This window comes from Ips typographus, linkage group LG13, assembly GCF_016097725.1.
Source record: "Ips typographus isolate SLU linkage group LG13, UJ_Ityp_2.0, whole genome shotgun sequence".
Classification (NCBI taxonomy): Eukaryota; Metazoa; Arthropoda; class Insecta; order Coleoptera; family Curculionidae; genus Ips; species Ips typographus.
In genome coordinates, this window is record NC_138434.1 from 3427973 (window position 1) to 3452362 (window position 24390).

At 35.3% G+C, this 24390-nt stretch overlaps 1 protein-coding gene across 4 annotated transcripts in view; it reads right to left on the reverse strand.

Annotated features, from left to right (window-relative positions):
• Positions 1–15047: 15047 nt before the first annotated feature.
• Positions 15048–24390, reverse strand: part of LOC145737340 (laminin subunit gamma-1-like) — an 85965-nt gene continuing 76622 nt past the window's right edge. For all 4 annotated transcript variants that reach the window (XM_081991982.1, XM_081991981.1, XM_081991980.1 and 1 more), the window contains one exon: positions 15048–15476. In XM_081991982.1, coding sequence (XP_081848108.1) covers positions 15135–15476 — 342 coding nt within the window. In that variant the 3' untranslated portion in view covers positions 15048–15134. The remainder of the gene's footprint in view (positions 15477–24390) is intronic.

The following is a 24390-nucleotide window of genomic DNA, read 5'->3' on the forward strand; positions in this document are numbered from 1 at the left end:
AAAAATACCTCTTTAATACTTCTGTGATCCTGATACAATATGCCATTTTTGTATAAAATTTACATTTTTACCAAAAATCGAACATCTCATTAGGAGAGCAGAAAATGCAAAGAGGTAAACTTTAGTTACTCCCGATACATTCTCATTCACCATATTGTCAAGAAGACAAAAAATACCTCTTTAATACTTCTGTGATCCTGATACAAAATGCCATTTTTGTATAAAATTTACATTTTTACCAAAAATCGAACATCTCATTGGGAGAGCAGAAAATGCAAAGAGGTAAACTTCAGTTACTCCCGATACACTCGTCATTCGCCATATTGTCAAGAAGACAAAAAATACCTCTTTAATACTTCTGTGATCCTGATACAATATGCCATTTTTGTATAAAATTTACATTTTTACCAAAAATCGAACATCTCATTAGGAGAGCAGAAAATGCAAAGAGGTAAACTTCAGTTACTCCCGATACACTCGTCATTCGCCATATTGTCAAGAAGACAAAAAATACCTCTTTAATACTTCTGTGATCCTGATACAAAATGCCATTTTTGTATAAAATTTACATTTTTACCAAAAATCGAACATCTCATTAGGAGAGCAGAAAATGCAAAGAGGTAAACTTTAGTTACTCCCGATACACTCGTCATTCGCCATATTGTCAAGAAGACAAAAAATACCTCTTTAATACTTCTGTGATCCTGATACAAAATGCCATTTTTGTATAAAATTTACATTTTTACCAAAAATCGAACATCTCATTAGGAGAGCAGAAAATGCAAAGAGGTAAACTTCAGTTACTCCCGATACACTCGTCATTCGCCATATTGTCAAGAAGACAAAAAATACCTCTTTAATACTTCTGTGATCCTGATACAATATGCCATTTTTGTATAAAATTTACATTTTTACCAAAAATCGAACATCTCATTAGGAGAGCAGAAAATGCAAAGAGGTAAACTTCAGTTACTCCCGATACATTCTTATTCACCATATTGTCAAGAAGACAAAAAATACCTCTTTAATACTTCTGTGATCCTGATACAATATGCCATTTTTGTATAAAATTTACATTTTTACCAAAAATCGAACATCTCATTAGGAGAGCAGAAAATGCAAAGAGGTAATCTTCAGTTACTCCCGATACACTCGTCATTCACCATATTGTCAAGAAGACAAAAAATACCTCTTTAATACTTCTGTGATCCTGATACAAAATGCCATTTTTGTATAAAATTTACATTTTTACCAAAAATCGAACATCTCATTAGGAGAGCAGAAAATGCAAAGAGGTAAACTTCAGTTACTCCCGATACACTCGTCATTCACCATATTGTCAAGAAGACAAAAAATACCTCTTTAATACTTCTGTGATCCTGATACAAAATGCCATTTTTGTATAAAATTTACATTTTTACCAAAAATCGAACATCTCATTAGGAGAGCAGAAAATGCAAAGAGGTAATCTTCAGTTACTCCCGATACACTCGTCATTCACCATATTGTCAAGAAGACAAAAAATACCTCTTTAATACTTCTGTGATCCTGATACAATATGCCATTTTTGTATAAAATTTACATTTTTACCAAAAATCGAACATCTCATTAGGAGAGCAGAAAATGCAAAGAGGTAATCTTCAGTTACTCCCGATACACTCGTCATTCACCATATTGTCAAGAAGACAAAAAATACCTCTTTAATACTTCTGTGATCCTGATACAATATGCCATTTTTGTATAAAATTTACATTTTTACCAAAAATCGAACATCTCATTAGGAGAGCAGAAAATGCAAAGAGGTAATCTTCAGTTACTCCCGATACACTCGTCATTCACCATATTGTCAAGAAGACAAAAAATACCTCTTTAATACTTCTGTGATCCTGATACAATATGCCATTTTTGTATAAAATTTACATTTTTACCAAAAATCGAACATCTCATTAGGAGAGCAGAAAATGCAAAGAGGTAAACTTCAGTTACTCCCGATACATTCTTATTCACCATATTGTCAAGAAGACAAAAAATACCTCTTTAATACTTCTGTGATCCTGATACAATATGCCATTTTTGTATAAAATTTACATTTTTACCAAAAATCGAACATCTCATTAGGAGAGCAGAAAATGCAAAGAGGTAATCTTCAGTTACTCCCGATACACTCGTCATTCACCATATTGTCAAGAAGACAAAAAATACCTCTTTAATACTTCTGTGATCCTGATACAAAATGCCATTTTTGTATAAAATTTACATTTTTACCAAAAATCGAACATCTCATTAGGAGAGCAGAAAATGCAAAGAGGTAAACTTCAGTTACTCCCGATACACTCGTCATTCGCCATATTGTCAAGAAGACAAAAAATACCTCTTTAATACTTCTGTGATCCTGATACAAAATGCCATTTTTGTATAAAATTTACATTTTTACCAAAAATCGAACATCTCATTAGGAGAGCAGAAAATGCAAAGAGGTAAACTTCAGTTACTCCCGATACACTCGTCATTCGCCATATTGTCAAGAAGACAAAAAATACCTCTTTAATACTTCTGTGATCCTGATACAAAATGCCATTTTTGTATAAAATTTACATTTTTACCAAAAATCGAACATCTCATTAGGAGAGCAGAAAATGCAAAGAGGTAAACTTCAGTTACTCCCGATACACTCGTCATTCGCCATATTGTCAAGAAGACAAAAAATACCTCTTTAATACTTCTGTGATCCTGATACAAAATGCCATTTTTGTATAAAATTTACATTTTTACCAAAAATCGAACATCTCATTAGGAGAGCAGAAAATGCAAAGAGGTAAACTTTAGTTACTCCCGATACACTCGTCATTCGCCATATTGTCAAGAAGACAAAAAATACCTCTTTAATACTTCTGTGATCCTGATACAAAATGCCATTTTTGTATAAAATTTACATTTTTACCAAAAATCGAACATCTCATTAGGAGAGCAGAAAATGCAAAGAGGTAATCTTCAGTTACTCCCGATACACTCGTCATTCACCATATTGTCAAGAAGACAAAAAATACCTCTTTAATACTTCTGTGATCCTGATACAATATGCCATTTTTGTATAAAATTTACATTTTTACCAAAAATCGAACATCTCATTAGGAGAGCAGAAAATGCAAAGAGGTAAACTTCAGTTACTCCCGATACACTCGTCATTCACCATATTGTCAAGAAGACAAAAAATACCTCTTTAATACTTCTGTGATCCTGATACAAAATGCCATTTTTGTATAAAATTTACATTTTTACCAAAAATCGAACATCTCATTAGGAGAGCAGAAAATGCAAAGAGGTAATCTTCAGTTACTCCCGATACACTCGTCATTCACCATATTGTCAAGAAGACAAAAAATACCTCTTTAATACTTCTGTGATCCTGATACAATATGCCATTTTTGTATAAAATTTACATTTTTACCAAAAATCGAACATCTCATTAGGAGAGCAGAAAATGCAAAGAGGTAAACTTCAGTTACTCCCGATACACTCGTCATTCGCCATATTGTCAAGAAGACAAAAAATACCTCTTTAATACTTCTGTGATCCTGATACAATATGCCATTTTTGTATAAAATTTACATTTTTACCAAAAATCGAACATCTCATTAGGAGAGCAGAAAATGCAAAGAGGTAAACTTCAGTTACTCCCGATACATTCTTATTCACCATATTGTCAAGAAGACAAAAAATACCTCTTTAATACTTCTGTGATCCTGATACAATATGCCATTTTTGTATAAAATTTACATTTTTACCAAAAATCGAACATCTCATTAGGAGAGCAGAAAATGCAAAGAGGTAATCTTCAGTTACTCCCGATACACTCGTCATTCACCATATTGTCAAGAAGACAAAAAATACCTCTTTAATACTTCTGTGATCCTGATACAAAATGCCATTTTTGTATAAAATTTACATTTTTACCAAAAATCGAACATCTCATTAGGAGAGCAGAAAATGCAAAGAGGTAAACTTCAGTTACTCCCGATACACTCGTCATTCACCATATTGTCAAGAAGACAAAAAATACCTCTTTAATACTTCTGTGATCCTGATACAAAATGCCATTTTTGTATAAAATTTACATTTTTACCAAAAATCGAACATCTCATTAGGAGAGCAGAAAATGCAAAGAGGTAATCTTCAGTTACTCCCGATACACTCGTCATTCACCATATTGTCAAGAAGACAAAAAATACCTCTTTAATACTTCTGTGATCCTGATACAATATGCCATTTTTGTATAAAATTTACATTTTTACCAAAAATCGAACATCTCATTAGGAGAGCAGAAAATGCAAAGAGGTAAACTTCAGTTACTCCCGATACACTCGTCATTCGCCATATTGTCAAGAAGACAAAAAATACCTCTTTAATACTTCTGTGATCCTGATACAAAATGCCATTTTTGTATAAAATTTACATTTTTACCAAAAATCGAACATCTCATTAGGAGAGCAGAAAATGCAAAGAGGTAAACTTCAGTTACTCCCGATACATTCTTATTCACCATATTGTCAAGAAGACAAAAAATACCTCTTTAATACTTCTGTGATCCTGATACAATATGCCATTTTTGTATAAAATTTACATTTTTACCAAAAATCGAACATCTCATTGGGAGAGCAGAAAATGCAAAGAGGTAAACTTCAGTTACTCCCGATACACTCGTCATTCGCCATATTGTCAAGAAGACAAAAAATACCTCTTTAATACTTCTGTGATCCTGATACAAAATGCCATTTTTGTATAAAATTTACATTTTTACCAAAAATCGAACATCTCATTGGGAGAGCAGAAAATGCAAAGAGGTAAACTTCAGTTACTCCCGATACACTCGTCATTCGCCATATTGTCAAGAAGACAAAAAATACCTCTTTAATACTTCTGTGATCCTGATACAATATGCCATTTTTGTATAAAATTTACATTTTTACCAAAAATCGAACATCTCATTAGGAGAGCAGAAAATGCAAAGAGGTAAACTTCAGTTACTCCCGATACAGTCGTCATTCGCCATATTGTCAAGAAGACAAAAAATACCTCTTTAATACTTCTGTGATCCTGATACAATATGGCATTTTTGTGGAAAATTTACATTTTTACCAAAAATCGAACATCTCATTAGGAGAGCAGAAAATGCAAAGAGGTAAACTTCAGTTACTCCCGATACACTCGTCATTCGCCATATTGTCAAGAAGACAAAAAATACCTCTTTAATACTTCTGTGATCCTGATACAAAATGCCATTTTTGTATAAAATTTACATTTTTACCAAAAATCGAACATCTCATTAGGAGAGCAGAAAATGCAAAGAGGTAAACTTTAGTTACTCCCGATACACTCGTCATTCGCCATATTGTCAAGAAGACAAAAAATACCTCTTTAATACTTTTGTGATCCTGATACAAAATGCCATTTTTGTATAAAATTTACATTTTTACCAAAAATCGAACATCTCATTAGGAGAGCAGAAAATGCAAAGAGGTAAACTTCAGTTACTCCCGATACATTCTTATTCACCATATTGTCAAGAAGACAAAAAATACCTCTTTAATACTTCTGTGATCCTGATACAAAATGCCATTTTTGTATAAAATTTACATTTTTACCAAAAATCGAACATCTCATTAGGAGAGCAGAAAATGCAAAGAGGTAATCTTCAGTTACTCCCGATACACTCGTCATTCACCATATTGTCAAGAAGACAAAAAATACCTCTTTAATACTTCTGTGATCCTGATACAATATGCCATTTTTGTATAAAATTTACATTTTTACCAAAAATCGAACATCTCATTAGGAGAGCAGAAAATGCAAAGAGGTAAACTTCAGTTACTCCCGATACACTCGTCATTCGCCATATTGTCAAGAAGACAAAAAATACCTCTTTAATACTTCTGTGATCCTGATACAAAATGCCATTTTTGTATAAAATTTACATTTTTACCAAAAATCGAACATCTCATTAGGAGAGCAGAAAATGCAAAGAGGTAAACTTTAGTTACTCCCGATACATTCTCATTCACCATATTGTCAAGAAGACAAAAAATACCTCTTTAATACTTCTGTGATCCTGATACAAAATGCCATTTTTGTATAAAATTTACATTTTTACCAAAAATCGAACATCTCATTGGGAGAGCAGAAAATGCAAAGAGGTAAACTTCAGTTACTCCCGATACACTCGTCATTCGCCATATTGTCAAGAAGACAAAAAATACCTCTTTAATACTTCTGTGATCCTGATACAAAATGCCATTTTTGTATAAAATTTACATTTTTACCAAAAATCGAACATCTCATTGGGAGAGCAGAAAATGCAAAGAGGTAAACTTCAGTTACTCCCGATACACTCGTCATTCGCCATATTGTCAAGAAGACAAAAAATACCTCTTTAATACTTCTGTGATCCTGATACAAAATGCCATTTTTGTATAAAATTTACATTTTTACCAAAAATCGAACATCTCATTGGGAGAGCAGAAAATGCAAAGAGGTAAACTTCAGTTACTCCCGATACACTCGTCATTCGCCATATTGTCAAGAAGACAAAAAATACCTCTTTAATACTTCTGTGATCCTGATACAATATGCCATTTTTGTATAAAATTTACATTTTTACCAAAAATCGAACATCTCATTAGGAGAGCAGAAAATGCAAAGAGGTAAACTTCAGTTACTCCCGATACACTCGTCATTCGCCATATTGTCAAGAAGACAAAAAATACCTCTTTAATACTTCTGTGATCCTGATACAAAATGCCATTTTTGTATAAAATTTACATTTTTACCAAAAATCGAACATCTCATTGGGAGAGCAGAAAATGCAAAGAGGTAAACTTCAGTTACTCCCGATACACTCGTCATTCGCCATATTGTCAAGAAGACAAAAAATACCTCTTTAATACTTCTGTGATCCTGATACAAAATGCCATTTTTGTATAAAATTTACATTTTTACCAAAAATCGAACATCTCATTGGGAGAGCAGAAAATGCAAAGAGGTAAACTTCAGTTACTCCCGATACACTCGTCATTCGCCATATTGTCAAGAAGACAAAAAATACCTCTTTAATACTTCTGTGATCCTGATACAAAATGCCATTTTTGTATAAAATTTACATTTTTACCAAAAATCGAACATCTCATTGGGAGAGCAGAAAATGCAAAGAGGTAAACTTCAGTTACTCCCGATACACTCGTCATTCGCCATATTGTCAAGAAGACAAAAAATACCTCTTTAATACTTCTGTGATCCTGATACAATATGCCATTTTTGTATAAAATTTACATTTTTACCAAAAATCGAACATCTCATTAGGAGAGCAGAAAATGCAAAGAGGTAAACTTCAGTTACTCCCGATACACTCGTCATTCGCCATATTGTCAAGAAGACAAAAAATACCTCTTTAATACTTCTGTGATCCTGATACAATATGGCATTTTTGTGGAAAATTTACATTTTTACCAAAAATCGAACATCTCATTAGGAGAGCAGAAAATGCAAAGAGGTAAACTTCAGTTACTCCCGATACACTCGTCATTCGCCATATTGTCAAGAAGACAAAAAATACCTCTTTAATACTTCTGTGATCCTGATACAAAATGCCATTTTTGTATAAAATTTACATTTTTACCAAAAATCGAACATCTCATTAGGAGAGCAGAAAATGCAAAGAGGTAAACTTTAGTTACTCCCGATACACTCGTCATTCGCCATATTGTCAAGAAGACAAAAAATACCTCTTTAATACTTCTGTGATCCTGATACAAAATGCCATTTTTGTATAAAATTTACATTTTTACCAAAAATCGAACATCTCATTAGGAGAGCAGAAAATGCAAAGAGGTAAACTTTAGTTACTCCCGATACACTCGTCATTCGCCATATTGTCAAGAAGACAAAAAATACCTCTTTAATACTTCTGTGATCCTGATACAAAATGCCATTTTTGTATAAAATTTACATTTTTACCAAAAATCGAACATCTCATTAGGAGAGCAGAAAATGCAAAGAGGTAAACTTCAGTTACTCCCGATACACTCGTCATTCGCCATATTGTCAAGAAGACAAAAAATACCTCTTTAATACTTCTGTGATCCTGATACAATATGCCATTTTTGTATAAAATTTACATTTTTACCAAAAATCGAACATCTCATTAGGAGAGCAGAAAATGCAAAGAGGTAAACTTCAGTTACTCCCGATACACTCGTCATTCGCCATATTGTCAAGAAGACAAAAAATACCTCTTTAATACTTCTGTGATCCTGATACAAAATGCCATTTTTGTATAAAATTTACATTTTTACCAAAAATCGAACATCTCATTAGGAGAGCAGAAAATGCAAAGAGGTAAACTTTAGTTACTCCCGATACACTCGTCATTCGCCATATTGTCAAGAAGACAAAAAATACCTCTTTAATACTTCTGTGATCCTGATACAAAATGCCATTTTTGTATAAAATTTACATTTTTACCAAAAATCGAACATCTCATTAGGAGAGCAGAAAATGCAAAGAGGTAAACTTTAGTTACTCCCGATACACTCGTCATTCGCCATATTGTCAAGAAGACAAAAAATACCTCTTTAATACTTCTGTGATCCTGATACAAAATGCCATTTTTGTATAAAATTTACATTTTTACCAAAAATCGAACATCTCATTAGGAGAGCAGAAAATGCAAAGAGGTAAACTTCAGTTACTCCCGATACATTCTTATTCACCATATTGTCAAGAAGACAAAAAATACCTCTTTAATACTTCTGTGATCCTGATACAATATGCCATTTTTGTATAAAATTTACATTTTTACCAAAAATCGAACATCTCATTGGGAGAGCAGAAAATGCAAAGAGGTAAACTTCAGTTACTCCCGATACACTCGTCATTCGCCATATTGTCAAGAAGACAAAAAATACCTCTTTAATACTTCTGTGATCCTGATACAAAATGCCATTTTTGTATAAAATTTACATTTTTACCAAAAATCGAACATCTCATTGGGAGAGCAGAAAATGCAAAGAGGTAAACTTCAGTTACTCCCGATACACTCGTCATTCGCCATATTGTCAAGAAGACAAAAAATACCTCTTTAATACTTCTGTGATCCTGATACAATATGCCATTTTTGTATAAAATTTACATTTTTACCAAAAATCGAACATCTCATTAGGAGAGCAGAAAATGCAAAGAGGTAAACTTCAGTTACTCCCGATACATTCTTATTCACCATATTGTCAAGAAGACAAAAAATACCTCTTTAATACTTCTGTGATCCTGATACAATATGCCATTTTTGTGGAAAATTGCCATTTTTACCACAAATCAAACATCTCATTAGGAGAGCAGAAACGCAAAAAGGTACATTTCAGTTTCTCTTAATACTTAAGCGCCTTCGCCATTTGTCAAGAAAAGTTAAGTTTCTGATTAATTTGCCTTTTGTCACTTACCTGCTTTATAAAGGGGACTTTAACGAGTGTAATAAATAAGAAAACATGGTTTTTTCTTTTTAACTAACATTTTATTTATTTTCTTACATTTAACAAATGTTACAATAGTATTTGAGAGGAAATCCACGAAAAAAAAAATTGTGAACAGTGAAGGAGAGAAGGGGGTGGAACTGGATCAATTTCTATTAAGTGACATTTTTCATACATTTAATGGGGGCTATTTTTTGAATAAAGACAGAGATAATGTCCACCTGTCAAATTGGCGTTAAGATTCAAATTGTTTATGTTTATGTCACATGTCAAAGTGAAGTAATGGTGAATTTTACCGCCAATTTGAAGCGACGAGGAGATAGATGGAACGTCTGTGATAATAATGTTTTTACAACATCCTAGAAGTAATATACAAAAATTCGTGTATATTATCAATATAAAATGTTTATAAAACAAAAAAAAAATCTAAACAAAGTGAGTGAAAATACGACTTAAATTGAAATAATGTCCTAATTCGTAAATTCTTTGGCACGCCCTCACGAGTCGATTTAATAAACCTAACGGAGATATTTTTACACATTGATTTGGAATGCTTCTCTGGTAAGCTTGGACATTCCCCGCGATTTGTGATGACCTTTTTCGTATTCAACATCTGAAAAGTCTCTTAAACTCACGTCTGAAAAAAGGAAAACAGTGTTGCCTTTTTTACATTCCTATCGGAACAGAAAAAATAAAGTTTGGCAACACCACCACTATTTGATGGTTGACGCAACGAAAGCCTCACCAGCGGCCATATTGAAAATGTAATAAACAAAACAGGGTTGCCAATTTGCTGATACTAACCTAGTGGGCGGGTGTATTCGTTCGTTGTGACTGGAATAGCCGCTAGAGGACCTCACATGTCTCAGTCCTTTGGCGCTGCTCTTACCTTTCGATTTGCGCGCGTTATAGGGCTTACGCCCCACGCTGCCTGATGGCGGCGACTCGGACGAAGTCGAGGAACCTTCAGCGCCCCCTGATACCAAATAAGAAATTAACGGAGAAATTCAAAACGAAACGGCTACCGTCTCCGTCCGAGTCCGAGCCGAAAGTGTCGTACTCTGAAATAGGCAGGTGCAGTGTTAAAATCTTCTTCACTTCTGTATCGGTACTGCCCAGGTTATCAGACTCTGAAATTTCAATTTGCTAGATGTTCGTCTGAATTCGAAATGACAGTGCATATGTTGGCTTGTCACTGTCAAAAGTCGGTTCAATATGGTGGGCCACAAGCCCTAGTTAACAAAGGGGTAGTTTGTGATTTGTCAAGAAAAAGCAGCCACTGTGCTGATATTAACGTAACTGCTGCACATGTCTGGAGTTAGCAAACAGCATTGGCAACAAAATAATATTCTGTCGGAGCAGATGACTGTTCTGTCACCCCTCTTCGGGTCGGATAGGAGAACCCACCCGCAGACAAGGATGGCATATACTTCAGTCTGAAAGACTGTAGTGTAACTACCGAGAGCGATACTCTGTGACAAGCGTCTGGAGCCGGCAAAAATGCCGGCCCCCGCGCGTCCTGCTACCAACGATCCATCTGTGTACCAGACGTTGCTATTCCGGAGGAATTCCGGTCCGTAATCCCCCCCACTCTTCTCTATCAGGAACTATGACTTTGAAGAGATTTGAGGATCTGATGATCAGTAGGAGCGGACACTGGTCTGTGGCCCAGCCCCATATCCTGCCGTGCCCAAATGAGCAGGCTTGTAGTTGGGCGCCCACGTGGAGCCTCCATTCTCACGCACAGTTCGAGGGACATGAGTTTTAACATCACCTCCAGGACCCTAGAAGGAGTGGTCCTCATGTGCCCCTGTCACCACCAGGCACGCCGCTCTTTGGAGAGCGGTTGCTGAACTTTGTTCTACACAGGGCCACCACACTATGGCCCCGTAGGTAATTATGGGCCTGACTGCGGTGCAGTAGAGCACCCTGGGATTTAGACCCCAGGTGCCACCAACAGCCCTCTTACAGGCCCATTGTATATTCATGGCTTGCCCCTGGAAGCAAGATGATCGCCACCATGATAGTTTGGTATCTAGGTGTATACCTAGATATTTCACCGTGAGGTGGTATTTGAGATTCGTCCCTGACAGAACAATCATGGGTTTTATGTCAAGGTTCCGCTTCTTGCTGAATCGCATAAGCTGGACCTTCTTCGGATTGATACTGAGTCCTGCCAAACGGCACCATTCATCTACCATCCGCATTGCCCTTGCCATGGGGCCCTGCGGACGGTTAAAATGCGTCAAAAAGAACATTTACATTATTGTCTTCAGTCACCTCTTCTTAAGTTGAGTTAAGTTGGTTGACGTGAAAACGCGATACTCCGATGGTGGTTTTGACATCGTAGAGGACTCCTTTAACAGCTTCGACCCACAAGTCGCCTACTTGAAACGTTCGGACATTGTGGCGGTTAAATTGCGATTCCATTGCTTCGTCTCTAACACAACTGCTTGTGGTTGGTAGAAGAAGGCTAAGGATGGTTCGTGGCATCAGCCCAAAGAATATTTCAGCAGGCGCCTTACCATCAGGTGATGAAGAAGGTGTTATACACGGTAACTGAATAGAAATTTCTCCTCCCCCCTTGTTAATCAAACTTCGCTTAAAAGTTTCTACAAAACGTCCAGCTTGACCATTGGATTGAGGATGGTATGGTGTAGAAAATGTATGCTCAAGTTTTTCCGGAAGACCGAAACGAGCAATTATTGATCGAAGGACGTTAATGAGTGCATTGGACGTGATTGCTGACATGGCCTGGATCTCAGGAAATTTGGAATAGCTGTCCACAATAATTAAGTCCGTTGATTGGCCGGCGAAGTCCGTATGCACTAGTTGCCAAGGCGCGGTAGGCTTAGGGCAAGACTAAAGCTGATGTTTAATAAGATTTTTTGCTGCTTGGCCAATAAACATAAGCTGTAGGCTTCTGCTTGTTGAATTTCTGGGTGTCCAACATGAAGTGACTTGAGAATTCGCTTCTAGGGACGCTCTGGCACGACAACGCGGGACTTGTTCATGATGCAATCCTTAGATTCGTTAGATCGTCTCTTTGGATCTACATTAGTTGCTTTGACTATGTCCTGGAATGTGAGTGGCAGTTCATGGATATCATTTGCCAGCTCTTCCTCAAACTCGATTTCCACCGCATCTAGTGCACCGATGACTTCATCTGAGTCATGTTGCGGGTTGCAATTACAGGTTGCAGTCCTTCGAGGGCAGAGATTCCTTTCTTGCTGCCAAAAATGGATAACAGCGGGTTAGGTTAGGTTAGGGCTAGGGTTAGGCTGGTGGTGCCAAGGTTCTAGAGGCAAGAACGACGGCTTTTTTTGAACCATCGGGCAAAAGAACTGCACCAATTCCATAATTGGACGCATCAGCAGCCACAATTAGTATAGAGGGTTGTAATGCGTGAGCAGAAGGTCGGATGCTAAGATGGATTGGATCTTGAAGGCATCATTACAGGCTTTGGTCCAGTTCCAAGAATGATTTTTCTTGAGTAGTTCATTCAGTGGACGTCGGATTGTGGCTAGATCTGCCACATATGGTTGGTAGAAATTAACCTGTTGTGTTGGTTGGTAGCCGTTGGGCTGGGGCATTTGGCAAAGGGCATACTTTTAAAAATATTACCGAGATAGGTAACGGGACTCTTGGAGAAATAGATGAAGACTCTGAAACCATAGTCAGCGATTACTTCAAACACTTTTTGAAGATGTTCATAATGCTCCTGGGTTGATCGATTGACAACCACAATATCGTCCAAATAAGCGAATGGAAAATTCGCCAACGTGACAGCTGGTTTAGATCCAAATGGAAGGCGGTTGTAGTTGTCGAAGCCATTTGAAGGGTTAATAGTAGCCAGAACTTTGGAATCATCATCCAGCTCGATTTGGAACGAAGAATTTTACTAAAAACTTTACACCTCCGTTGAAAGATGCAAAAATATCTTCCGGTAAAGGCAGAAGAAGACCAATCTGGTTCCAATGCATTCAGGCCAGTACTGTAATCATTGCATATACGGATGGATCCTACCACAATGGGAGCAGCCCATTCTGAGTAGGAGACAGGACTGAGTACACCCAGATCCTCGAGTCGTTTAAGCTCGGCCTGGACATCATCTCTGCAAGCTGAAGCAAGCCAGGATTGCTGTTTGCAGTGTCCAAGTCCGGGCCATAAAACTTCTGGGAAGGTAGACTGCAATTTTGTTAGGACAGATTGACTCCTGAAGTCTAGGAGTCCATGTGCTTCACAAGCAAAAAGACCAAGAATGTTACTGGATCCTTTTTTTGCTACAAACACTGTTTGTTTTCACTGTTGACCATTAAAAGAGAGGGTTGCCTCAAATTGTCCTTTGAAATGGCATGATGGCCATCAAAACTATGGCCACGAAGAAAAGTGCGTTTTAGTTCCGGAGAACCAATAAACTTGTGGGATTTCTCATCAATAATCGTAAATTCTGATCCGGAATCGACCGTAAATAATAATGCGGACCGATTTACTTGGATTTGAGATTTGATCGTATCACAGTTGTTCTGCATTATGCCGATGATTAATGTTTCCAATTTTTCTTCTGGAATATTTGCTTTTTCTGCGATTTCGGTTGCGCCATACATTGGCGCTCAAGATTGCCATCAATTTGACAACATGAACACTTGTGATACTTGTATGGACAGTTATAAGACCAGTGAAACTCAGCAATTGCTAGGAGGATCCTTGCCTTGATGTCACATTTGGAGCTGGAAGATCCGGCTGATTCTTTATGTTTCACTGCACTAGTAGGACACTGAAATTCTTTAGAATCTGCTGCTGTTCGAAGAAAGGTACGGGCGTCGCTCATGATATCATCAAACACGACGTTTCCTCGGGTTTCTTGGAGTTTTGCGAGGATTCTAGTTCGCAGAGGGGCTAGTTTGGATTGTTTCATGGGCAGCAGTACAAGAAACACACAAAGTTCCTCTACTGTTGCGTTAAAACGGCAGATGTATTTGTCCAATGTCTCATCTGGTAGCATTTCCATTTGAAGGCACGCTTATCGGTCTAGTTCTAAGAATGCCCACTAGGTTCTTATAATTTTGACTGTCAATTTCATGGGGCCAGCATTTTTCTTTTACTTCACGATACGATGCGTCGGAGTTTTCGAATACAGTCAGTCTTAGGTAAGTCTAGTCTGCTTCATTTGAGTAAGTGTCGTTGTTGTATTTGAGCCTGGGTCGCCAACGCATCGAGCAGGTCTTTGACTTGATCAGGATCCATCACTGGACTGCGCCAATGTTGTGTCCTAGTGGCGAATAGGCAGTAAAAAGGTTATTTGACAACACTTGACTGTATCACCTAACATTCCTTTGACGTTTTCCCAATTTTCCGGAAAACGTAGAAAGATAATTTGGAAAACGGAAATAAGTTTCACATAAAATTCTCTAAAACTTTCCCCATTTAACCGACTCTGTAGCTCTTACCGTTTTCGAGATCCCAATACATGTAGAACCAATTTGAGACACCATACCTTGAAGGATACATAATAAGGAAACTTCTGTATTAAAAAAAACTAATATTACTATTTATTTTTAACGCAATTTGGTGACAGTTTTTAATAGATCCGATAATGGGCGGAAAATCTCTAGTCTACGGCTCCAATTCAACCCGACGATAACAACCGTCCGGTAAATTGCTAACAATTTGTTCGATATTATCCACATCAGCTTGCAGAACCTTAATCTGTTCCTTGTAGCTCTCAATCAACTCGTTTTGGGTTTTGTGCTGTTTCTGTAGCTCGTCCAAACGTTCCTCCAGCCTCGTGTCCTTCAACTTAATTTCCGTAAACCGAATTTCCTCTTCCAATCTCGTCAAGTCCGCGTCACTGATGTCGGGGGTGTTTTGCAGCTCGTTGACGATGCTCTGCACGTCATTCAGCAGTTCAGCCACCCTAGTCTGAACAGCGTCCGTGTCTTTACCCGCTCTACCAACCTAAGAAAAGCGGTAAAGTTTTCAAGCTCTCTGGAGCGAGCAGAGCGGTTTTGACGTCACGATGACGTAATTTGGGACAACCATTGTCAAATTGCGTTATTGTGACGTCAAAACCGCTCTGCTCGCTCCAGAGAGCTTGAAAACGAATGCGGCAAATGACAATGGAAATCAAAAAATAGCACACACATGCATTATGTCATTTTCCTGAAGAAACGCTTCCTAAGGAAGACACAGACCTTCAAAATTGTTGATAGTCTTTATTTTCTACGCTCACTGGATATTATTCAAAATTGACAAAAATGTCTACTTGGGTTATTGTATTTTTTACTTTAAAATGGTTCAAATCTGGTCATCTGTGAGGTTTACGAGTTAATTTTTGACATTTTTGAAAATAGTCAATTTTTGGACTAATTTAATTCTAAAAATTAGTGTTTAAGACTAATATCGTAGCATTTAATGCCAAAATTGTTTACTTTCATCAATGAAGAGTCTGAAACTTAACTTTTACTAGAAAAAATTGTTTAAAATTCGATTTTTCAGTCTTAAAGCAAAGTGAAGCGTCTAGAAGTCAATTTAATACTGACAAAGCGTGAAATGGCATGTTTAAATCTATGGAAAATGTAAAAATAGTTTTTTAAATCTGCTATGTCAAAAATTTGGTGAAGATAACTCAAACAAACCTGACAAGTTAGTCTTCAAGTCAAGTTTTATGAATTAATGTCAATATCCTGTATTTAAGACTATTTTCAAGACTAAAATATTGAAATGTATTATTACGTCAATTCTTAGTTTCTAAGACGTGTTTTCAAATTTTTAGATCAATTTTCAAGTTTTCTAGTTAATCTACCTATTAAAAACCTAAAAATCAGAATCAGAAATTTGTAAACTGACTTTTAGGTTGATTCTCAGTTTCTAAGACATGTTTTAAAATTTTTAGGTCTATTTTCACCTTTTAAAGTCAATTTTCAAGTGTTTAGGTCAATTTTCCGGTTTTCAAGTCAATTTTCAAGTTTCCTAGACAATTTTCTTAGTAAAAATCTAAGAATTAGCGTAATTAAAAACTTTTTACGTCAATTCTTAGTTTCTAAGACGTGTTTTCAAATTTTTAGATCAATTTTCAAGTTTTCTAGTTAATCTACCTATTAAAAACCTAAAAATCAGAATCAGAAATTTGTAAACTGACTTTTAAGTTGATTCTCAGTTTCTAAGACATGTTTTAAAATTTTTAGGTCTATTTTCACCTTTTAAAGTCAATTTTCAAGTGTTTAGGTCAATTTTCCGGTTTTCAAGTCAATTTTCAAGTTTCCTAGACAATTTTCTTAGTAAAAATCTAAGAATTAGCGTAATTAAAAACTTTTTACGTCAATTCTTAGTTTCTAAGACGTGTTTTCAAATTTTTAGATCAATTTTCAAGTTTTCTAGTCAATCTACCTATTAAAAACCTAAAAATCAGAATCAGAAATTTGTAAACTGACTTTTAAGTTGATTCTCAGTTTCTAAGACATGTTTTCAAATTTTTGGGTCTATTTTCACCTTTTAAGGTCAATTTTCAAGTGTTTAGGTCAATTTTCCGGTTTTCAAGTCAATTTTCAAGCTTCCTAGACAATTTTCTTAGTAAAAATCTAAGAATTAGCGTAATTAAAAACTTTTTACGTCAATTCTTAGTTTCTAAGACGTGTTTTCAAATTTTTAGATCAATTTTCAAGTTTTCTAGTCAATCTCCCTATTAAAAACCTAAAAATCAGAATCAGAAATTTGTAAACTGACTTTTAGGTTGATTCTCAGTTTCTAAGACATGTTTTCAAATTTTTGGGTCTATTTTCACCTTTTAAAGTCAATTTTCAAGTGTTTAGGTCAATTTTCCGGTTTTCAAGTCAATTTTCAAGTTTCCTAGACAATTTTCTTAGTAAAAATCTAAGAATTAGCGTAATTAAAAACTTTTTACGTCAATTCTTAGTTTCTAAGACGTGTTTTCAAATTTTTAGATCAATTTTCAAGTTTTCTAGTTAATCTACCTATTAAAAACCTAAAAATCAGAATCAGAAATTTGTAAACTGACTTTTAAGTTGATTCTCAGTTTCTAAGACATGTTTTCAAATTTTTGGGTCTATTTTCACCTTTTAAAGTCAATTTTCAAGTGTTTAGGTCAATTTTCCGGTTTTCAAGTCAATTTTCAAGCTTCCTAGACAATTTTCTTAGTAAAAATCTAAGAATTAGCGTAATTAAAAACTTTTTACGTCAATTCTTAGTTTCTAAGACGTGTTTTCAAATTTTTAGATCAATTTTCAAGTTTTCTAGTTAATCTACCTATTAAAAACCTAAAAATCAGAATCAGAAATTTGTAAACTGACTTTTAGGTTGATTCTCAGTTTCTAAGACATGTTTTCAAATTTTTGGGTCTATTTTCACCTTTTAAAGTCAATTTTCAAGTGTTTAGGTCAATTTTCCGGTTTTCAAGTCAATTTTCAAGTTTCCTAGACAATTTTCTTAGTAAAAATCTAAGAATTAGCGTAATTAAAAACTTTTTACGTCAATTCTTAGTTTCTAAGACGTGTTTTCAAATTTTTAGATCAATTTTCAAGTTTTCTAGTCAATCTCCCTATTAAAAACCTAAAAATCAGAATCAGAAATTTGTAAACTGACTTTTAAGTTGATTCTCAGTTTCTAAGACATGTTTTCAAATTTTTGGGTCTATTTTCACCTTTTAAGGTCAATTTTCAAGTGTTTAGGTCAATTTTCCGGTTTTCAAGTCAATTTTCAAGTTTCCTAGACAATTTTCTTAGTAAAAATCTAAGAATTAGCGTAATTAAAAACTTTTTACGTCAATTCTTAGTTTCTAAGACGTGTTTTCAAATTTTTAGATCAATTTTCAAGTTTTCTAGTCAATCTCCCTATTAAAAACCTAAAAATCAAAATCAGAAATTTGTAAACTGACTTTTAGGTTGATTCTCAGTTTCTAAGACATGTTTTCAAATTTTTGGGTCTATTTTCACCTTTTAAAGTCAATTTTCAAGTGTTTAGGTCAATTTTCCGGTTTTCAAGTCAATTTTCAAGTTTCCTAGACAATTTTCTTAGTAAAAATCTAAGAATTAGCGTAATTAAAAACTTTTTACGTCAATTCTTAGTTTCTAAGACGTGTTTTCAAATTTTTAGATCAATTTTCAAGTTTTCTAGTTAATCTACCTATTAAAAACCTAAAAATCAGAATCAGAAATTTGTAAACTGACTTTTAAGTTGATTCTCAGTTTCTAAGACATGTTTTCAAATTTTTAGGTCTATTTTCACCTTTTAAAGTCAATTTTCAAGTGTTTAGGTCAATTTTCCGGTTTTCAAGTCAATTTTCAAGTTTCCTAGACAATTTTCTTAGTAAAAATCTAAGAATTAGCGTAATTAAAAACTTTTTACGTCAATTCTTAGTTTCTAAGACGTGTTTTCAAATTTTTAGATCAATTTTCAAGTTTTCTAGTCAATCTCCCTATTAAAAACCTAAAAATCAGAATCAGAAATTTGTAAACTGACTTTTAGGTTGATTCTCAGTTTCTAAGACATGTTTTAAAATTTTTAGGTCTATTTTCACCTTTTAAAGTCAATTTTCAAGTGTTTAGGTCAATTTTCCGGTTTTCAAATCAATTTTCAAGCTTCCTAGACAATTTTCTTAGTAAAAATCTAAAAATTAGCGTAATTAAAAACTTTTTACGTCAATTCTTAGTTTCTAAGACGTGTTTTCAAATTTTTAGATCAATTTTCAAGTTTTCTAGTTAATCTACCTATTAAAAACCTAAAAATCAGAATCAGAAATTTGTAAACTGACTTTTAAGTTGATTCTCAGTTTCTAAGACATGTTTTCAAATTTTTAGGTCTATTTTCACCTTTTAAAGTCAATTTTCAAGTGTTTAGGTCAATTTTCCGGTTTTCAAGTCAATTTTCAAGTTTCCTAGACAATTTTCTTAGTAAAAATCTAAGAATTAGCGTAATTAAAAACTTTTTACGTCAATTCTTAGTTTCTAAGACGTGTTTTCAAATTTTTAGATCAATTTTCAAGTTTTCTAGTTAATCTACCTATTAAAAACCTAAAAATCAGAATCAGAAATTTGTAAACTGACTTTTAAGTTGATTCTCAGTTTCTAAGACATGTTTTCAAATTTTTAGGTCTATTTTCACCTTTTAAAGTCAATTTTCAAGTGTTTAGGTCAATTTTCCGGTTTTCAAGTCAATTTTCAAGTTTCCTAGACAATTTTCTTAGTAAAAATCTAAGAATTAGCGTAATTAAAAACTTTTTACGTCAATTCTTAGTTTCTAAGACGTGTTTTCAAATTTTTAGATCAATTTTCAAGTTTTCTAGTCAATCTCCCTATTAAAAACCTAAAAATCAGAATCAGAAATTTGTAAACTGACTTTTAGGTTGATTCTCAGTTTCTAAGACATGTTTTAAAATTTTTAGGTCTATTTTCACCTTTTAAAGTCAATTTTCAAGTGTTTAGGTCAATTTTCAGGTTTTCAAGTCAATTTTCAAGTTTCCTAGACAATTTTCTTAGTAAAAATCTAAGAATTAGCGTAATTAAAAACTTTTTACGTCAATTCTTAGTTTCTAAGACGTGTTTTCAAATTTTTAGATCAATTTTCAAGTTTTCTAGTTAATCTACCTATCAAAAACCTAAAAATCAGAATCAGAAATTTGTAAACTGACTTTTAAGTTGATTCTCAGTTTCTAAGACATGTTTTCAAATTTTTGGGTCTATTTTCACCTTTTAAAGTCAATTTTCAAGTGTTTAGGTCAATTTTCCGGTTTTCAAGTCAATTTTCAAGTTTCCTAGACAATTTTCTTAGTAAAAATCTAAGAATTAGCGTAATTAAAAACTTTTTACGTCAATTCTTAGTTTCTAAGACGTGTTTTCAAATTTTTAGATCAATTTTCAAGTTTTCTAGTCAATCTCCCTATTAAAAACCTAAAAATCAGAATCAGAAATTTGTAAACTGACTTTTAAGTTGATTCTCAGTTTCTAAGACATGTTTTAAAATTTTTAGGTCTATTTTCACCTTTTAAAGTCAATTTTCAAGTGTTTAGGTCAATTTTCCGGTTTTCAAGTCAATTTTCAAGTTTCCTAGACAATTTTCTTAGTAAAAATCTAAGAATTAGCGTAATTAAAAACTTTTTTTATTATACTTAACAGAAAATACTACATTTTCAACTGTTTATAAAATACAGTAAATATGACATTTTCGGATTTATTTATTAATGACAAATTTTTATTTTCTGTCAGTGAAAATTAAGTATTTATGTATTTATTACATTTTGCAAAAATGAATTCAGATTGTGAAGAAAATCGGGATATTCCCGAAAATATCTTACAACGAGCGGCAGAAGTGAGTGCAGATTTATTACCAGTGAAATCCAGGTTGAGATATGAACAAGAATATAACAGTTTTACCGAATGGCGGACTCAGAAACGAATCAAAATTGTGAGTGACGATATTCTTTTAGTATAATATCCTCCACTTTATAGAGTCGATTCTCTATGTTAAAGAGTTGTTTGGCAATAAAAGAAAATACTCACCATCAATATCCAAAAACGATTGCTTTTTTGAAACGACAAGCTGTAGGATATATACCAAAGAAATCCAAGATTCTTACAGCAGAACAAGTAACCAAATTTTTATGTGAAGCTTCAGATGGAGAATATCTACTAGCAAAAGTAATTTTAGTGTTTGGCATCTTCGGTGCATGCCGCAGAGATGATTTAATACGTTTGAGTTTAGATGATGTGGAAGATAATGGGCGTTTCCTTGTCGTGTTGGAAAAACTCACAGGTCAAGAAGTTTTACCATTACCAATGAAAATTGCAAATTCGATCCCTGTACAATTTACCGTAAATACGCAGATCTCCGCCCTAAACATATGGAGAGTAGAAGATTATTTGTTGCATACCGAAACCAAAGATGTTACGCTCAACATGTTGGGTGCCATACTATCAGTGGTATTCCAAAACTTGTTGCAAAATACCTAAAACTAAAAAATCCCGAAGAATATACCGGACATGGGCTAAGGCGCTCTTCGGCAACCATGTTGGTGGAAAACGGCGATGATTTGCTCACTTTGAAAAGACACGGAGGATGGCTTTCTTCCAATGTAGCAGAAGGATATATAGAAGAGTCCATACAAAGAAAAATTGAAGTATCACGAAAGTTGTTTAGCCCTTGTAACTTGGAAACTACAACATCTGTAACAGTCAATCAAGAGAACCAAAGCAGACACGAACACTCCGCTTCAACATCTTTAGCTCAACAAAAAGAAATGCAAAAGGGATTGAGCTTCAACAATAATACGAATTGTACAATAAATATTACTATTAATAATAACGGTTCTGTCCAAAATTAATTTTCTTAGAATTACCTACTTGTATTTTTTTTGTCTTCATGAAGAGACAGATAGATTCAGAGTGCAGCGCGGTGTACGACAGGGCGACACAATCTCCCCTAAACTGTTTACCACTTTGTTGGAGTATATGTTCAAGAGTGTCGAGTTGGAGAATATGGGTACAAAAATCAACGGCGAAAATTTCAGTCACCTCCGGTTCGCTGACGATATTGTACTGATCTCAGATAGCTTGGATAAGGCAGAGGAACTCCTTATGAGACTAACATCTGCTTCACATAAAGTTGGGCTTAAAATCAATCCATCGAAAACAAGTTTCATGACAAATCTAGTCCCAAACCGAAACTACTTAGTAGAAGGAAAAGAAATTTCCCAAGTTGCATCCTACAGATATCTGGGCCATGATATTACGATTGGCAGAGACAATCAAACCTGCGAAATCAAAAGAAGGATAGGACTAACGTGGGCCGCCTATGTGAAGCTGAAGCACATTTTTAAGTCCGAAACCCCCATATGCCTTAAGCGGAGGGTGTTTGATCAGTGTGTTCTGCCGGTTCTGACTTATGGTTCGGAGACCTTAACTCTAACACGAAAATCAGTAAATAAAGTAAGAGTGGCCCAGCGAGCCATGGAACGTTCCATGTTGGGAGGCCACGCTGAGAGACAGGATTCCGAATGATCGGATACGTCAGAGAACAGGGGTTACCGATGCAATCCAGCGAATAACATATTGTTACGGTTTGGGCCTACTATGCTCGATACTTGATGAAACCGATGCGCCGCAATATCTGGCGGGGCGCGTATTAAAGTAGGCCACAGTTAGGAAGCGCCACACCTGGAAGATTCGAAGCAAATCGCGAAGCGTTTCGCGGTCATTCTAGAACGTGGTTTGTGAATATAAAAGAAGCGGCGTCGACGAGAGAGTAGTGGTAGTGTAGTAGTGAATTTGGGGAACGCGGTAAAGTTTAAATAGCGGAGTAATTGTGGAATTGGAATAGTGTTTTTAGTAGCTGTGTTAATTATTGTACGGAGTGTTTTAAAGTGTAAATAAAGTTATTAATTGTTGAGTTAAATTGACTTTGTGTGAACCCACGGGAAAATCGTAACAATTGGTGTCAGAAGTGCGATCAGACTTTAGTGCGACGTGAATTGGAACTAAACTTCGGGTTAGAGACTTGTGTTCAGAACCGGACTAGAGATTTTCGGAACAGTGGTGTGTTAAATTTATTTTATACCAATAACAAGACGTCAAAGTGCAAACATGGAGGCCCAACTTGCAGCTATTATGGCAATGCTTGAAAAACAAGAAGAGAAACAAGAACAAACAGAAAGGATTCGACAGCAAGACAAAGAAGAACAAGAAAGGATTCGACAACAAACAGAAAAGATTCGACAACAAGAGAAAGAAGAACAAGAAAGGATTCGACAACAAGAGAAGGAAGAAAAAGAAAGAATGAGATAACAAGATATGGAAATGCGTCACGAAGATAGAGAGCGGCAAGAAAAACGTAACGAAGAAATATTGAACGTTCTAGCGGGGACCAAAACAGAAATCCAAGAGTATGTAACCCATAGACTTAAAAAGATGGAGTGTGATGTTGAGGAAAAATTAAAGGATGTTCGGGAAGACATTAATGATGTTCGGGACGACATTAATAAAATTCAGAATGATGTCAAGATAAAGCTACGCGACTTAGAGCGGAAAATTGACAGCAGAGGAGCCAGCTCTACAGTGATAACCGGAAACAAGATCAAGCCTCCCACATACGACGGTCAAACTTCATGGGCAATGTACCAACTCCAATTTGAGGCCGCTGCAAATGCAAATGGATGGAGTACCAAGGAAATGACTGTAGCACTAATAGTGGCACTACGAGGACCTGCATTGGAGCTGTTACAGACTCTGCCTATCGCCCAACGAAGCAGCTATGAAGCATTAGTAGCTGCATTAGAACGTCGTTATGGGGATCAACATAAGAAAGGACTGTATCGAACGCAATTAATGGCAAGACAGCAGAAAACTGGTGAAAATCTAGAAGAGTTTGAAACCGAAATTCGTCGCCTTGTGCATCTGGCTTACCCAGCCGTCCCGGATGAAATCCAAGAAGAACTTGTGGCACAGTATTTTGTAGATGGGATTCGAGATCCGGAGGTAAAGAAATGGCTGAAGATGTTCAAAGGGAGCAACAACAGCGAATTACTGATTCGAGCGCTGGAAATTGAAGCTGCGTGCAATGATTTAAAGCCAGAGCCTATTCAAGAGGAAAGAGTACCGCCAGCCGATCATGTTGCTACATTAATAGATGAAATTAAAGCAATGGTAGGCCAATTAGTGCAACAAATGGCAGTCCACACAATTAGAACGATCACGCCCGATCACGAGAGTGGAGTGTTATCGATGCGGACGTACGGGACACATTAAAAGGAATTGCAGACAGCGGTCTTGTTCTCCAAACCCACAGTGCCGACGAAATCAGGACATTAGAACAAATCACCGGAACTCCTCTGCTAAAAGAAACATTACATGTTATATTTGTGGAC